The sequence below is a fragment of the Lissotriton helveticus genome, chromosome 1_1 (genome assembly GCF_964261635.1).
Source record: "Lissotriton helveticus chromosome 1_1, aLisHel1.1, whole genome shotgun sequence".
Classification (NCBI taxonomy): Eukaryota; Metazoa; Chordata; class Amphibia; order Caudata; family Salamandridae; genus Lissotriton; species Lissotriton helveticus.
In genome coordinates, this window is record NC_136057.1 from 134,468,462 (window position 1) to 134,486,257 (window position 17,796).

General features: G+C 43.2%; 1 protein-coding gene across 1 annotated transcript in view; it reads left to right on the forward strand.

Annotated features, from left to right (window-relative positions):
• The window catches only part of LOC144770645 (N-acyl-aromatic-L-amino acid amidohydrolase (carboxylate-forming)-like), a 123,511-nt gene that overhangs the window by 55,491 nt on the left and 50,224 nt on the right, over positions 1-17,796 (forward strand). The window contains exon 4 of the mRNA XM_078655383.1: positions 14,583-14,690. Coding sequence (XP_078511509.1) covers positions 14,583-14,690 — 108 coding nt within the window. The remainder of the gene's footprint in view (positions 1-14,582; positions 14,691-17,796) is intronic.

The following is a 17,796-nucleotide window of genomic DNA, read 5'->3' on the forward strand; positions in this document are numbered from 1 at the left end:
ATGCTGTTAATGGTGGAGACTATGGGTCGAAATGGAGGGTAGGTAGCATGTTTATGAATCTTAGGAATCATATCAATGTTTAGAGTGAATGGGTTCTGTTTCAACAAGTATGTTTTTTTCATCCTTTCCAATGATGTTCAGCTCCATTGCATGGTCGATGATATTTGTGAGGACTTTGGTAAATTCCATTGTGGGATCAAAAGACAATTTATTATAAATTGTGGTGTCTTCAACATGAGCTTGAACATTTTCCAAATAAAAATCCCTGTACATGGTGACCATGTCTCCCCCCTTCTCAGCTTGACATATAGTTATTTCTGACTTAGTTGCGATTTGTTCCAGAATTTTCTTTTCTTTTTGAGTAATGCTCTGTGTCTTCCTACCCATTTCCCCCATGACATGAAGACTTAGTTTAGGAAGTCATGACTTCTGGCAGCCAAGCTGAGACATTGACCGATTCCCATATATGCACAAAAGGGCGCAGCCACCAGATTGGAAGGAGCTTGGCATAGGGTGCCCAACCCATCACCTGTTTGTCAGCCCTCACACACGCCAATGCCACCTGCAGGACCAAAAAGAGGGTACCTGCTGGAAGCGCTCACCCAGCCATAAGTAACTCGAGAGAGAGGTCAGCCACCTCAACGGAACCTGACAGGAATCTCTTTTCCCAACCGAGGCCATTGTCGCACCACATTGAGGCATACTGCAACAGGCCAGCAAGATGGTACGATTTTGGGTCGAGAAGGCGGAGGCCTCCCTAGCTCAGGTTCAATTTAAGCATTTCAAGGCAAACTCTAATTCTCTTACTGCTGAATTTCTGTGTTCATTTATTTAAAAATGTTAATGTTGTCACTGAGAAATTCATCTGACTATAACGTTACTTTAACCTTCAGTTATTTAGGTGAATTTACATGGTTTTGTTTTTATCAAAAACACATATTTTTATTATTCAGCAGTTATAGTTAGCTGAGCTAACTATAACTCCCCTCCCCAATGCCCTGCTTATGACCTCACATATTACATCACTCATGAATTCTTTCAAAGCATGTTTAAACTCCTAATCTTGTATTGGTCTAGTTCCTTTAAAAAACATCTTTCAGACCTATTTCCGATTTTCACGGTTCTGCGGGACGTCGCGATGACATTGTTAACCGCATGATCGTGCATTTTCCATTAAGTGAAAACACATATATGCACACATACTACAGTATTTTACACACTAAGGGTTAATTACTGTACAATTTGAACTCATGCTTTTCTAGTGTATTTCGAGAACAACCTTTTCTAAAACCTATTTTCTGGTTTCGCATTGAGGCCGGAGAATGCAATGACTTCAGTAATCGTGATCCCCGCAGTTAGTCACGAAAGCAAAAAGCAAAAGCAGGAATTCAATAGCCACCACCACATAAAATAATTGTAACTGTTTAATTAATTCTAACCATCACAGTTAATAACTCACTATATAAATAACTCTATAAAAACATTTATCAATATCTCAATAACTATGTATTATCGATTCATTGATATTTCTTTTATATTCCCACCAATAATTGTGACGACGTTGATAGTTGCCATGTCCCCATGATGGTACACAGGGAGGGGCATGCTGGCAGTTGCGGAGTAGCTGCGAATATCGCGTACATTTTTGGAAACATAACTTGTGTCACTAACACCTCCATTTCTCAACCATGGGGTCAGAGTATCTCCACCCTGACCACTTATGTGGGCTTTCACTGAGATTTTCAGCCCTGGGAACTGTTCCTATAGAAAAATGGTGGCCGCAACTTTCTATTCAGATTACGTCCAGCCAATCAGAACATTCTCATTGGCTCGTGAATTCGCATTTCATCGCGAAACCTCCTTGAAATAAACACGGCCAGAAATATCATTATAATTTTAAAACTTAAGTTTCAAAACAACTACTGAATGGATTTACACAAAATAAACAAAAGACACTTACTTGAACCGACATCTACCTACCTGCGAAATTTGGTGTAAGTCCGTTCAGCGGTTCAGGCTGTAGGTGTGGCTAAAGGTTCCTATGGGAATTAACATTACAAACGTAACCTTATTTTTCACCCCAAATTCTCAGTTCCCACTGCACAGAAGACCCCCAAACTTTCTATAACAATAGTACCTACCATGACACTTTTTTGGGAAAATTTTATGAAGATTGGTCAAACGATGCCAAAGTTATAGCCAAGTCAAAAAATGCTTTTCCTATGGAAACTAGGTACTAACTATAACTACCTACTGGCGACCGCCCATTGGATATAGATATATATATATATATCACACTAAATTGTTTTATTTCCTTCAAGAAACAACAGGGAACTTAGCGGGTCTGCAGGGATTTATTTTTTCTTCTACTGCATGACGCGTTTCGGCTGGTGTCCCTTCCTCAAAGGCCAATAGCCCTGGTGCTCACCTGCGGGTTTTTACGTACATGCTGCCTCACTCCCATTGGAGGACACCATATGTTTGTTCCAACTACATGTCCCAGCATTCCCCTCGATGGGAACTCTGTTGAATGTTCCTTGCCACCAGAGTCTGTATTGAAAAATTTTAAATACCTCTGGAGACATCTACGTCCTGCCCAATTACCAATTATATGCAGACCTATATATACTAAAATGTGCAAAAGAACTGCCCTCTTCAGCAGCGGACGTTAGTGGGTAGTATACTATGAGAATGTATTCAAAGTATGCTACGAGAATGCATTTGCCAAAACCTGTCTCTTGTATAAAACTCTTTATACTACAGTAGGAAGAAGCACACATCTCTCTATAGCACCTTAAACATACATATACATGCAGCAATACAGTTGCAGTTCTTGAAGATGGAACTTACACTTTAAGTCAACATTGCAGGACTGTAATCATTTTGAAATCTTTATAGTAATTAATGAAAAAATCTGTAGTAACTTTAAAGATTTTATTTAAACAAACAATTTAATAACTTTACAAACAACAACTACATTTACAAACTACAACAACTGTAAAAAAAAACGTCTCTTTTTCCTGTGTTTCAGCCACACTTGCTGCCAAACAATATCTCCTTTGATAGTATTTTTCTGGCATGGTAGGTGGCAATAGAGACTGTTCAAATAAAATAAAAATTTCAAAAGGATTTCAGCTGGGAAAGTAGAAACACTCAGTGTGTTACATCCTTTCCAGAAGTATTGTAGATACAGTCATTCTGAAAGGATAGCTAAGACAAAGTTAAATCGTGCAGCCAAACTGCACAGTTCTTCGGCTGCCTACACATTGCTTCAACTAGCTGATATAACCTCTCCCAGGGTACTTCCTGCTAAAGCAGATAACCCTCCTTATCAGAATAAAGCACTTTTTTGCTGCTTGAGTAAACAAATCATTGTATCAAAATTACTAAGTAGAGCTACAGAAAACAAGCTTCTCAAAGGGTACAGTGTCACTGTAGGCAGTAAGAACAACATCAGTTGTGCAATTAAATTCTTTTCCTGGCTTTCCACAGTTACTGTTCTGTCTTTTGTCTAAATTAGACAATTTTTGTTTACCTCCTCCACATATTGTGTGACATGTTACTTCTGTTTTTCAGAGCTTCTGTTTTCCATCTTCCTCCTAAAAAAGACAAAATAACCAAAATATTTCTGGTTACATTCTGATCATTAATTGATAACAATGATAGATCACTATATTCTCTGAAGATTTCTACATTTTTTACCCACAATAACATATTTACACTACTGCTTGCTTCATATTATTTTCTCTTTAAAATTTCCACACCCTCAAACACTGCATTTCTTTATCCACAATTAAATTCTAACATGTCTTCAAACATGGTTCAATAAAGTAGCATATTCCTCTTAGCACACCTTTCCTAACAGTAAGCACAGTGTTTAACTCTAGAAATAGTTATATATCCACTCAAACATCTCCTATGGGTACAATATATATACAGTAAGGTTTATAAAAATACTAGGCCTTGTATTAACAGTTTGCAGAATCTTGTTTCATAATTTCAGCAACACCGCCTCTTTGAAGTACAACTACACACAGATTGACATTTTCATTTTTTAACACCACGTCCAATACTTGGTGATGCCTCTTTACATTCTGAAGTCTACCTCTCAAAACCTATATTAATAAACTTGCCCCTCTACAAACAGCTTTTGACTTACTAAACCTTGTATAGAATATGTTTACCAACAGTAGTGCACTTACTGACACTTCTCAACAAAGTTTGTAAAGTATGTTTTTAATTACCTGAATTTAGGGGCTCATTACGATGGTGGAAAAATAGCCAACGCCGGGCTAGCGGCGGAGATAGTTCCGCCATCGTCATGACGGCGGTGGGTATCATGGCAGACAGATAGTCCGCCCGCCGCTTTTACGCCGGTAGCAATCGTCATGATTGCCTGGCAGAGCGGTCAGCATGCTCACAATGGCGGCGGAGCCTAGCAGGCTCTGCTGGCACAATTATGATGCCGGCGGAAGCCAGCCTGTCTATGGCGGTTGAACCGCCATTGAAAGGCTGGTGGAGAATAGCTTCAGGGGCCCGTTGCGGTCTCCCCTTGTGTTGGGGGGAGGCGTGAGTGCACTGGGGGGGTGCCCCTCTACATTTCACTGCACCAAGTGGTAGGCACATTGTAGTGCCTGCCACGTAGTGCAGTGAAATGCATAACATGCTCTTTTTAACATCAGGCGGTGCTGCTGTCAGCAGCCACCGCCGCAATGTTAAAGGTGCGGAACATAACCGCTGCGGTGGCGATCCCATCATAATTGTATGTGTGGGATCGCTGCACGCATGGCGGCCGGACCCAATCACTGCTACGGTGGCGGGCGGACCAAGCCCGCCTGCCATCGTAATGAGCCCTCTAGAGCAGTTTCTCATATGCAACTGAAGACGCCAGTCTGTCTCAGTTCCAAATTCAGTTACTTCTGTTGAGCACAACTCAGCAGCCTTCCTTTTCTGCCAAATAATCAAGAACAATATGAACTATCTTTGGCTCAGCACCCAATCACATCACCGTCTCCTGGTGCTAAAAATAAGCGCAAGCAGTGCAATGTACCTAATCTCTGCCACTCGGGGAAGTCCACGGACACTAGCAGTGTTTTAGGTAACTCTGCGGTATTCTGCACTCCCCTACGATTAGGCTGTCAAGAGCGAGACTGGCCTCCCCATCGAAACCTCTTTCTTGGGTTACATTTGTGCATAGTATGCTCTGTTCAATGACTGTCCCTACTGCTAGCACCCCTCTCTTTGATAATGGGTGTTCATAGTAGGATGTGGGAAAAGACTATACTCTACTCACAACTCTTGCAAGGCAGTTGGGCATAAATAGTTCACTCTGGTAAACACCATCTCCAGTAAGATTCCTTCCTACAGTAACAGTGTGCATACAGGAGTGTATCCAAAGATCACCTAGTCTTTCCTACTTTTTACGATCCCGCATTGTAACTTATTTTTTTAAACCATCTACTCATGAATGAATGAAATTGGTTTTATAAAGCGCGCTCATACCTACGGGTAGCAATAGAAAAGGAAGAAAGTAAAAGATCGTAGGGGCAAACAGAAAGCAAGTAAGTCGTAAGGACGCAACATGACTCTAGCAGCCGCAGCTTATTCTACTACTTTGGTAAACAGTCATGTTTTCAGCTGCTCCCTAATTGCATCAAGGAGGATTGACATTGCAGCGTGAAAGGAAGTAAGTTCCAACATTTACCTGCACAGATGGAAAAGGCCTTACCTCCCCATCTTGTTTTGTTTGATCTAGAAATGATAACAAAGCATAAAGAAATGGATCTAAGGTACTTGCCTGGCTTATACCAGGAAAAACGCTCTCGCAAATAGTTTTGGCCAGTCCGGTGAAGGGCCATGTGAACCATGCACATGGCCTTGAAGATAATCCTTTTTCTTACTGGGAGCCAGTGCAGACTCTGCAATGATTCAGATAGAGGACTAAATTTAGGGTTTTTTAGCAGCATTCTCGGCGCTGCATTTTGCAGAGCCTGCAACTTCTTTATCACAGATTTCTGGGAACCCAAGTACAGAGTATTACAGTAGTCCAGCTTAGAGAAAACAAGAGCTGATATAACCGTCTTCTGCAAATAAATGGAAAGATTATTTTCAGAATCTTCAGCACTAAAAATCCAGAAGAGGTGATAGAGTTGATTTGCTCTGAAAAGGATAATTCAGTGTCGAAATGACTCCCGGATTTCTAACTTTCTGAACTGGAGTTAGTAGAATACCGAGGCTCGACGGCCACCATGAGTCATTCCAGAATTAGTTCTTCTTTCTAAAAAGCAGCACCTCTGTTTTGTCTGAATTCAATTTCAGATAATTATTCTGCATCTACAGTGCCATTCTGGGACTTGCAGTTGCAAAAGTTTCTGGCATACTTATTTACGTCCGACGAGATAGATACCACTATCTGTGTATCATCTGCATAAGAGAACACAGCTAAACCATGGCTTGGAATGAGTCCGATGAGGGGGCTAACATAGACATTAAATAGCGTGGAGCTAAGGGAGGACCCCTGAGGAACAACACAAGATAAGGAGAAGGGAGGCAAACCATGACGAAAGCGGCAGCGATATCCAATAAAACAGTGCTGCTTTTCCACCGTTATCGATTACCATTCTAACTTCCTCAGAGGCTGCTACCAAGGCAGATTCAGTACAACGATTTGCTCTAAAGTCATAATGTGAAGGATTGAGCAGCAAATTAGCATCCAAAAAAGCGAAAATCTCCTCAGTCAGTGTTTTTTCACGAATTTTTGCCGAAAAAGGTAGGCAAGATATAGGCCTATATGGCAAACACATATATTCATTGGGTCCAACAAAGGTTTCTTTATCAGTGACAAAATAGATGCCTTTTTCCATATATTCAGGAGTTGCCCTCAGTATCTCGTTAAAAAGTTCCATAAGCGGGCCGGCAACCACATTGGAAGCTTGTTTAAGAAGCTGTGATGGACAGGGACCTGATGGAGCCCTGGATTTAATAAGATTGATGAGACTAATTAATTTAGTAAAAGGAGAAAAACTACAAAGTTGTGGGTTTCTAGATGGAGTGTCAGTATTTTGTATATCAGATTCCTGCACATACGTTGAGAAATCATCTGCACTTAGTGTGTTTGGGGAAGGTGAGAAATTTTGATAGATAGAAGTACCTTTAAACTGAAAAAGTTTGCCAGCTTTTTGCAAAATGCTTCTTCTGGACTGAAGGAGCACGCAGTGTTCCATTTTGACAAAGATTTAACAGTTTTAAAGCATTCTCTACTTGAATTTTTGCTTATGCTTTTGGCTGTTTTTATTAGACCCTTATATTGCGTTAGTAGTTCTTTATATTTAACCCTTTCATTTGGACAGTATTATTTTCTCCATAAATGCTCTTACAGCCTGCATTTCCCTTGGAAGGCCTTTAGTTCTAGTGAGAACCAGGGAGCTAAGAGATACTTCCTATTACTTTTTACTATCTTTTCTGGCACCAAAATTTAGTGCAGCTGCGTTTAGCCGCCGCGTATAATTCACAGTCGAATTATTTGGGTTGCCTCAATTCACCGACATTAAATGTATTCCAGGGCTAATCGTTAATGCTTCTAGGTTTGTCCATATTGTTGTTGGAGGGAAAAAAAGATGGCGTTATGATCCGACCCTACTATCGGCAAAACCTTCTCTACTTTTAATTCCAGATTATTAGTAAATAGTCTGTCCAGAGTATGGTTGGCAAGGTGGGTTGGTTCTGTTATTAACTGATTTAAATTAAGACTCTTAAATATATCAACTAATTTATTTGTGTCTGAATTATTCTGCAGGTCCAAGTGGAAATTGGAGATGCCCACTAATGTGAAACTGGGGTAGTATGTGCAGGATTCCATGAAATCCTGTATTAGAATTAGCTGTAAATCAGTAGGCCCTGGAAGGTAAATCTATTGTTCAGTTTTAAAGCAAAACCAAGCGCCTCACATTCCAGATGAAATATTGGCTGAAAATTGGCCTCTATTGTGCTACAAAACACAATCGCAACCCGCCCTCTTTTTTGCCTATTCTATCCGGCGCTCTATATTGTATCCCTTTGGAAAGACAATGGGGCATATTACCAAGCAATAGCGATAATTATCGCTATTGCTTGGTTAGAGACAATATTTTACCGCTGAGCTGCGGCGATTTTTATCGCAGATAAACCTTCGTATTACCAAGGTTTATCGCAAATGCGATAAAAAACGGCCGCAATGCATGAATATCGCTGAAAAGTCAGCGATATTCATGCATTACCGAGCTAATGCTCTTAGCCATGTTATCCACCTCCCATTGGATAACATGGCTAAGAACTGCTCAGGGCAGGTGTTAGCTTTTGGAGATATTCGCGCTTAGCGCGAATATCTCCAAAAGTTGGTAATAGGAGATAGCGATGTTAGCGACTGTTTCTAGTCGCTAACATCTTGGCACGCCCACTTTGCATGTCATTAGTGATAAATATCACTGACATGCAAAGTGGGGCCCAAGATGGTCGCTATCTCCTACTAGATGTCGCTAACTGGTGTTAGCGACAGCTAGGTAATAGGGAGATAATTTTATCTCCCCTTTCTTGGCTTTTAAAGCCAAAAAAGCGGAGATAAACCCCCTTGATAATATGCCCCCATATTCATATCTGGGTGTTGGACTTGGCCCTTCCTGCTGGGTCATCCCTAAACTTTTTGCCTTTTTCCTCCTATATTTCCTCTGACCTGTTTTTGTTGGTTCAGGACTCTGGGCACTTTACCACTACTGACCAGTGCTAAAGTGCATATGATCTCCCTGTTGTAAATTGTTACATTGATTGGTGTTCATGTTTGGCTTATTTGGTTTACTGTCAGTCCCTAGTCTACTGCACCAGTCGTGCCAGGGCTGGTAAATACAAATGCTGCTGGTGGGCTTGCAGCACTGGTTGTGCCACCGCACAATGTGCCTAAGGTCTGCCATTGCAAGACCTGCGTGCAGTCTGGTACTGTCATGCTAACTGCGCACGTGCACACACTTGCCAGCCCCTAAACATTCCCTTTACTTCATATTAGTCACCCCTATGGTAGGCCCAAGGGCAGGGTGCATTGTAAACATAAGGTAGGACAAGCCCTGATGTGTGTGGCCTGTCCTAATAGTGAATTACAGCCAATTTCGTTTTTCACTATTGCAAGGCTACCTGTTCTCATAGACCAGAATGGGCTGCTGGAATTATTACACCCTATAATCCCAGCAGGCTCAGGAAACATGGTAGAAAGTCAAGTTTAGTATGCCTGAACTCAGAATAATAAAATACTTCTTTTAGTAAAGTTTATTTTAATATCCTGTGTTTGCAAATGCTACTTTTAGAAAGTTAGCATTTGCTTGCCTAACCATTTCATCCCGCCTCTACCAGGATGTGTATCTCCTGTCTGGGTTGTGTGAGTGACAGGGCTGGGGATGACAGGTGGTGAATAGGGGGATTACACCAGAGTAGGTGGTGGGAGTGCCCCTTGACTCTGAATCGGGCTGTGCTCTGCCACCACAATGCTGGTTCCGCCCCCTGGGGAGCGAATGATGACTCTGCCCGACACCTGGACCAAGAAGAGGGAAGACTGGCAACAAGGTGCTCCTGACTGTACTTGTGCTCACAATGCTGGCTCCACCTCCTGCGGAGCGTCTGCTGCCCTGCCCCACACACTGAAAGCAGAAACCTGTTTTGGCAAAACAAAGTGCTCCAAAGCTGAAGTGAACTATGCAAAGGCCCCCCTGGTCTGAAAGAACAAAATAAACTTGGTATAAAAGTAGGAGCCCTGCTCCTAACAAATCAGATCCTGTTTGCGCTAAGAAGAAACTCTGCCCGGAGAGAAGGACCTGGGAAAGCTGCATGGAGGACTACTGTCTCTAGCCTGAGAGACTGGCCTGTGGTGGGTGCCTTGCTGCAAGAAGGAGAGGAGACAAAGACTAAGAAAGACTTTATTTTATTTTCAACTTTTGCCAAACTTCTACAAAGATCTCCAAGGGCTTGCTGGTGAACTTGCCCCTGAACTGCACCCCAGGAACATTGGGCGCTACCCCCCCTTCTGGAAAGAGAAGCTGCTGTGAGCTCTGCATTTTCCCCGCAGCTCTGCCAAAGAAAAGGTGATCGCGCCGTGGAAATCCACTGAGCCCTCTGAGAGGCCCTGGGCACCCTCGTCCGACCGAGCAACGCAACTACTGCCTGCCAGGCCCCAGCTTGCACCGCACAGACCAGCCTCGCTGGCCCTAGCACTGTGACTGTCGCCTGCCTAATTGTGGTCTGCACTGCAAGAATGGACTTTGCTTTGGGTCCGTCTTCTCTGAAGTAATCTGCCTGAAATCTGCAGCCACCACCGTCGTTGGACCGCAGCGGTGTGTGGAGCAAAGGAGTATGCGCCGGAGCCCTTACCCGCCGCCTCACACCACTTCTCGGGGCCCCGCCCCCTCTTTCTAGGACCCGGGTGCCAGTGCACAAAGAATCGACCCACAACGCAACGCTACCCTCCAGCACCGCCGAGCTGAAGCTCGCAACTCGGGAGGAAGGCACTGCAACGTGGGATATCGACTCAATCTGCACTGTCCGCCCCGAACCCCCCCTACGAAGCTCAAGGTACTGTGTGCAAACGTGCTCTGTGCATCGCGCTCTGGACTGCGGTGTCCGCGAGGCGCCCTGTGATAGCTATGTTCTATTTTTAGTTGCCAGCACCGTGCGAGTGAGACGTCCCCCTGATCTCTCCCCTCGCGTACGAGTCTTCCAGCCGCCATACTGCTGGCTGGGGAACTAGAGCATATGCGCTGAAAGTTGTGCGCTGCGTGCCCTGCCATTAAGGAGACCCGTGCGCTTGTGTACGCCTGGAGCTGTACGGAGCGTACGCCTGCATCGGAGATAGCGTACGTTTCGCACTGCGGAGCTCACAGTGTCCGCACCGTACGCCTGCTCACGCGAGATGCATGAGGTTTAGTAGGGCACCTCCTTCAAAGACGAACGACGCGTAGAAGAGCGCTACGAAGTGCACAGAGGCGCCAAGGAGTGCCGTACCTTCAAGGAAGTGGGCAGAAGGCCCTCAATATTGCTATAAAGAACTGTGGCACCCCTTTTTAAAGCATTGGGACAATTTTACAAGTAACTGGAACCCTTACTGAAGTGAAGACTGTATTTAAAAGCCTGCTTAAAGAAACCTATATAAAGATATATTTTTACACAAATACAGCCTTGTGTCTCTGTGTGGTGGGTTGGTGATTGCTGTGTGGTATATTGCAAATGCTTAGCTACCTGTACTCTAGAGATTATCCTTGACTGCTTGCACCACACTACCTAGAGGGTGAGCAGGGGTTATTTTCTGGGAGTAATCCTTTGCCCTGACTTAGAGGAGAGGGTCCCTGCTTGTCGCAAATGCATACCTGCGCCAACCAGAGACCCCCAATTCTAACACTGGGTAAGAAGAATTATCAGGCCAGGTTTCTGTGAGAAAGACTATGTCTGGATTATGATGCTTCAGGAAATCTGCAAACTCATATTTGTTTTTTTATAAGAGATCTTGTGTTAAGAAGCATACACAAGACCTCCCTCCTTAAACCTTGCCTGCCAATTTCCCCTATTGGGGCTTCTTCGGGTCTCCTATGATCCTGTTGCTCTATATGAGTCTCCTTAAAGTCATTGTTACAATTTAGACATTTGTAACATTTTAGCTCAGAGGATGGAGTATGAGGGCGACAAGAAGATAACTCACCAGCTCTCTGAATTGCCAGAAGTTCTTCACTCGTATATTTAATCAATTGAGCAGGGTTCCTGGTGCCGTCTGGGGGTGGACGGGTTCAGATGGGCTTGCTTTTGGCACGGCTTCGGCGCCCTAGTGGTGCACATTCTGCGTGCGTCCGCTGCACGCCTTAGTTTCCATGCTGATTTATCCTTGATTGCTCGGCAATCCCGCCAGCAACACAGATAAAAAACTAGGCCACTAACCTCTGAGTATGGCGGTCATCTAACGTAGAGAGGAGAGGCATCTCTACACACTCCCTCCGCACAAACAGGACAAAGTACCCGCGGCGGACCAGAGAGTTGGATGCCCTTGGTAAGATCAAGTATTTAGAAGCAAAAAGACTAAAACAATAAACTGCTTAAAACAATTTAAAATAAACCTCAATTGATGAATAAAAAAATTGATAGTGCAAAAACAGCAATGTTTTAAAACTGGGTAAATGTAGCACACAAGCAGCTCCTCACTAAATCTTGCGTCCACGTACTTATCACAGTACTTTTCTCTTACACACTTCCTGTCAAAAACAACAACCACAACATGCATTCCTACTAATAAAGGCCATGGAGAACTCATCCACCCCTTTTTATTATTCACAATACCACAAGAGTCTCGCTAGATCATAAAAATTTGTTAAAAACAATATACATTTATTTTCTTCATAGTCGTCATCCCTTAGACACCTCCTCTCTAAACTTAGAGAGACAGGATGTGTGTCTGCTGCTCCCTTATATAGCTTTTTTATACCATTTCAACGACACCTCTAAGGCAGCCATTTAATTTCTAGCATTCCAACAGCCAGCCAATCAGAGTCCTCACGGAATAAGCGGGAGTCTCTTGCTCCCATGAGATTGTGAAAGCTCAGAGGGATAACGTGCCTCTCACCCAATCACAGGCCTCTATTTTTGATTTCACTCTCCCACAGGACGCCTGCGGCACTCTCGGGGGCTCAACTCCCAAAATATACAAATATTTTTACCCTTAATATCTCAAAAACTACTGAACAGATTTACACCAAATCACAAAAAGCACAACCCGCTGACCAACATTCAGCTTCCTGCCGTATTTGGTGTAATTCCATTCAGCAGTTTTTGCTAAAACCTGTCTTAAAGAAGTCAATGGAAAATGCATGGAGGTTGTGCATTTTGGGACCCCCTTTTGTCCAAGTCCCCTCTTGACGGATTGCCCTGAAACTTTCCATGAAGGAGCTGAGGTGGATGCTCTTTTTGTTTTGGAAAGTTTTGTGAAGATTCGTCAAACAGGGTCAAATTTATTAGAACACCAAAGAAGGCTCCGTCTATGTAAATGCAGACCTACAAATAACTACCTACTGGTGACTGCCAATAAGTAGTACATATATAAATATACAGCCTGATTCATCAAAGACCCGTTTTGCGAGTCTTTAATAGCGATTCATAAGGAATCGCTATTAAGGACTTGCAAAACGGGATTCATGTAGGAATTGCAAAAAATATTGCGATTCCTACATGTTCCTTATTTGCGAGTAGCAAATTTCTAATCGCAAATAAGGAATAACTCCCCATGCATTCCTATGGGCCTACAGGCCCATAGGAATGAATGGGGAGTTATTCCTTATTTGCGATTAGCAATTAGCTAATCGCAAATAAGGATGCGATTTCAAGGGTGCAGGGGTGTCCAAAGGACACCCTGTAGCACCCCTGAAATGTAATCTACATTGGTGTTGCGCACACACATGTCCAAAGGACATGTGTGTGTGTGTAACATGCAACTTGGAAAAATGCATTTAAATGCATTTTTCTAAGTTTTTGCTATTTACCACGAGGTCTGACCTCTCGGTAAATAGCGGCCCAAAATTGTGATTTCGCAGTTTTAAAATGATTCATGAATTGCATTTAAGGAATCTCAAATAGAGATTCCTTAAATGCAATTCTTCGCAAATGTGCGAATTCTTTATTAGCGAATTTTGCATTTGGGATGATGAATCCCAAATGCAAAAATTGCACTCGCAAAAGGCAAGATTCTGAGAATCTTGCCCTTTGCGAGTGCAATTTAGCTTGATGAATCAGGCTGATAGTGTTTTCACATTGCGTGGTAAAGAATGCGTGGTAAAGGCATTCATTGTAATGTCATACCACTCTTCAGGATCCACGTCCATAAATGTTCAAGACGGCCTGAGTGCCATCAAAGCCCAGCAAGATAAGCTGAGGCACATTATTACGTTAATACATACATCAGGAGGAGTCTTAAAAGTTATGAAAAAGCTTAGTCTCAAACTGAGAAAGAGATCCTGGCTGTGTTGTGAACAATTCCATTTATTCTTGTAAGCTGCTAGATATTCACAGTTGTTACTCACCTTCAAGGACCTGGCCTCCACTTTTCAGAAATCTCAAAAGAAAAATGCTGTCATGGAGGCGATTGAGTCTGAGACTCTTTAACAGAATCCCACATTTTCAATACCACTGCCAAAGACCATAGAAATGTGTATAACAATGCAGCCACCTTCACCAGCATTACTGGGACCAAGCACTGAAGCACTCAGCCCTCTGGTGGTGGAAGATGACACCTCCAGCTATGACCTTCTCTCACCTCTAATAGATACATAAGTGTGGCACCTGTATCTTATTCTGCCATCTACTGATTATTAGGGAGAAATGCAGTTATCTCCTTGACTGCCATCTTCCTTTTGCCCTACCCTCTGTTGGGAAGAAATTAGAACTCAAGCTATGTCCTGCTCTGTCATGTCAGAACCAGAAAGTGAAATCCTATATACATGGGTAACTTCAGGGGCTGCAGATGTGAACTGCTTCACCCCACTGTCTTTCCTTCCTCCTATCTCTGATGACAGCCTTTTTTCTTCTCTCAACAGCACTTGAGATAGGACCCGTAGGTCTGCAGATCCTCACAGCTGATGCCTACAAGCTCATGTGGAACCTGGTGAAGTGCTGCCTGGACTTTACCGACAAGTTCAACCAAGGTAAGGAGGTAAAGGTCGCTTGTGGCCCATCATTCACCAGACCCTCTGGGTTCTGGAAATTCAGGCTATAAAACTGATGCTCAGTCTGCCACCTGGCTGCCTGCATAGTCAATCCTTGGCTTTGCTGCCTCAGGAGCCAGACGTCATCTATATAACGCAACCATTGGACTATGTTGTCAGAGAAGGGGTTATTCCTGTCAACGAATCTCTGTTCGTATTGTGCCAAAAGGAAGGTGCTTACTGCCCCCATGGTCGAGCACTTCATTGAGAAGTCACATAATGAAAATGATTTCGTATGGTCTGTTTTATTTGTAATAAATAATACACAGTGCCCTGCTGATGTTGAAAGCATGTTGCTTCAAAAAGAAGCATATTTAATTTTGAAATTTAATACCACTCTAACCGGACTGAACAGCATGTCCGAACTATCCAGAGTGTGAACGCGCCTGCAATAACGGGGTCTTGAGTCTGACTGTATACACACGAAAAGGTCCTATCCTTGTCCCATAAAATGAGAAAGTGCCCAATGGTTCTCATAGCCCAGTGCGCGAGAGACTACATCTCCCACAATTCTTGAGCGCCCAATCACATTGTGAACCTAATATGGCGCCTGCCGTAGTAAACAACAGCCAAACGGTTCCTGGTACCAGGCGGGATCGGACGTTGGTGCGCTTGCTAAGGTGAAAATAGAAGGTAAGCGGCACCCGCTGAACGTTCGCGCATTAGATTTTCAGTCACAATCAGGCACAATGCGTGAGTCTTTTACTGGCTCCATTTGTTTCACAGAGACGCTGGCAGTACAAGCACTGTCTTCCGACCTTCCACGAATGAAGGCTACATCAAAGAAATAACGCGGCCGGGAAGGCACACCCGTGCGAAGGTATGAGGCGTGTGGAACGTAATTCAGTACACAGCCGCCACATAGCGTTTGAGGTTGTTCACCAGGTTGGGCATAGTCTAATACATGTTTCTATTGAGTAGGTGGAGATTACATGCACGACGTTTGCCACATAATTAATCCTTCACGAGTAGTCGAGAAATCAAGACAAGGTAGGACGCCTTTTTGACTAAAGAGTTCTAGCATATATCATTGTTGACATCTAACAGTTGCACAATGGTAGGCTCATTATCTCCTCTCCCCACAAATAGCGGCGCACTGGTACAGTGACAAGGGTACAACCAAGAGAGACAGCCCTTCCAATCGAGAAGCCCCTGAATACCACTCCCATAGCGAATCGAATTACAGGTACACTTTGGGCAATGACTGAAAAATGGCACAAGAGCGAGACGAACAGTATGATTTTACTAAATAGTGTTTATTATTTTACCTCTCACACAGATTAATCAAAAGGCCCTGATGAGAGTTTGGGAACCTTGGAGGCCCCAACTCGAAACGCGTCGGCTTATCAACAGGAACATATTAGCATATTAAATATACTTAGGACTTTGTGAACAAATTTCTAATGTTCCTGGGCATTTGATGAATCATTGGTTTAAAATCATTAATTGACATTAATGATGGAAATGTGAAAGATTGTTGTATTGTTGTTGCGAATATGTGTGTTGTTTATGTAATGAATATAATTTTGTTTTTTGTATGAAATTTGTATATACATTTAGTGAGTTAGTTAGGTATGTCAGTGTATTTGTTTATCTGTGCTTGAATACACGTATGAAATTCTTTCAAAAATAAAAAGTCAAGGGTACAAATTGAGGTACCAGATCAACCAAAAATAATTATTGGTGTGGTCTACATTTAAATGATTACGGTTTACTAAATAAGAGGGCCACAGGCATTTTGTTGTTGCATTAATTCTGAGAATAGTCAGCAAATTAATTGAGGCTGATCTGAGATTCCATTTGGGCAAGTACCGTGAGATCTTTGCGTATAGGAATTTGGGGCCCGTCGCGTAGAGTGTGTTAAAAATCATGCAGCCTGTCTTAAACATGGACCTCTGAGTTACAGGGAGCCAGTGAAGCTGCTTCATAAGTGGCTTGGTAGGACAATGTCTTGGTTGCTGAAAGACTAGCCTAGCCGGTTGGTTTTGAATCAGCTGCAACCTATGGGTTTGATTGGCAGGGAGCCCTAAATAGATAGCGTTGGCGTAGTCCAGCCTGGACATGATCAAGGCCAGCATGATTACCATGCTTGCCTCCCTAGTAAAAAGTTTCCTGATTTTCTTGAAAGTCCTCAGATGGTAGATGCAAGATGAAGTAACCAGGTTAATCTGTTCATGCATGAATAGATTGGCATTGATTTTGATCCCCAGAATTTTGACCGAGGTTTTAGAGATAGGTGGAGTACCCAATGCAGCTGGCCAATGTGCTGACTTCCACTGATCGAGTCGGATATTGAAAATAACTATCTTTGTTTTATCAGAGTTTCATTTTAGATAGTTGTGACTCATTCATTCTTTAATGAAGAGCATGGTATGTTGGAAGAAATCCGTGGATTCCTCTGTCTCGTCGATCGGGAAAATGAGCTGCATATCATCTGCATAGTTTTATACCTTCACTCCCCTGTTTGGAGGGAGTGGATCAGGGGACAGATATAGATATTGAACAGATGAGGGCAGAGGGATGAGCCCTGAGGTACACCACAAGTGGCATTGACCCTGGCTGATTTGAAGGGTGCCAGCCTAACAGAATGGTATGTTCCCCTAAGATTGAAATCATCCAATACAGGACCATACCTCTCAGGCCTGCCGCTGCCATATCCGCTAATATGGTGTGATCCACAGTATCCAACACAGCGGACAAGTCGAGCAATACCAAATCCTGTGTGCACCCCCTGTCTGCTCCCTCCTTCAGATCATCCACTACACTTAAGATGACTGATTCATTGGAGTGTGATGGTGTGAATCTTGCCTGGTGGGAAGTCCAGGAAATTAGTTTCTTCAATGGATGCACAGAAAAGTTTTGCTACGTGTGCTTCCAGTATTTTTGCCGGATGTGGAAGGTGCGATATTGGTCTGTAATTACTCAGAAAGTTGGGGGCCTACTTCAGCTTTCTTTTGCAATGGGACCAGCACTGCCTCTTTGAGAGCACGTGGGACCACCCCTTGCTCCGAGGAAAGGTTGAGAAGAGAGAGAAAGGTGTCCGGGA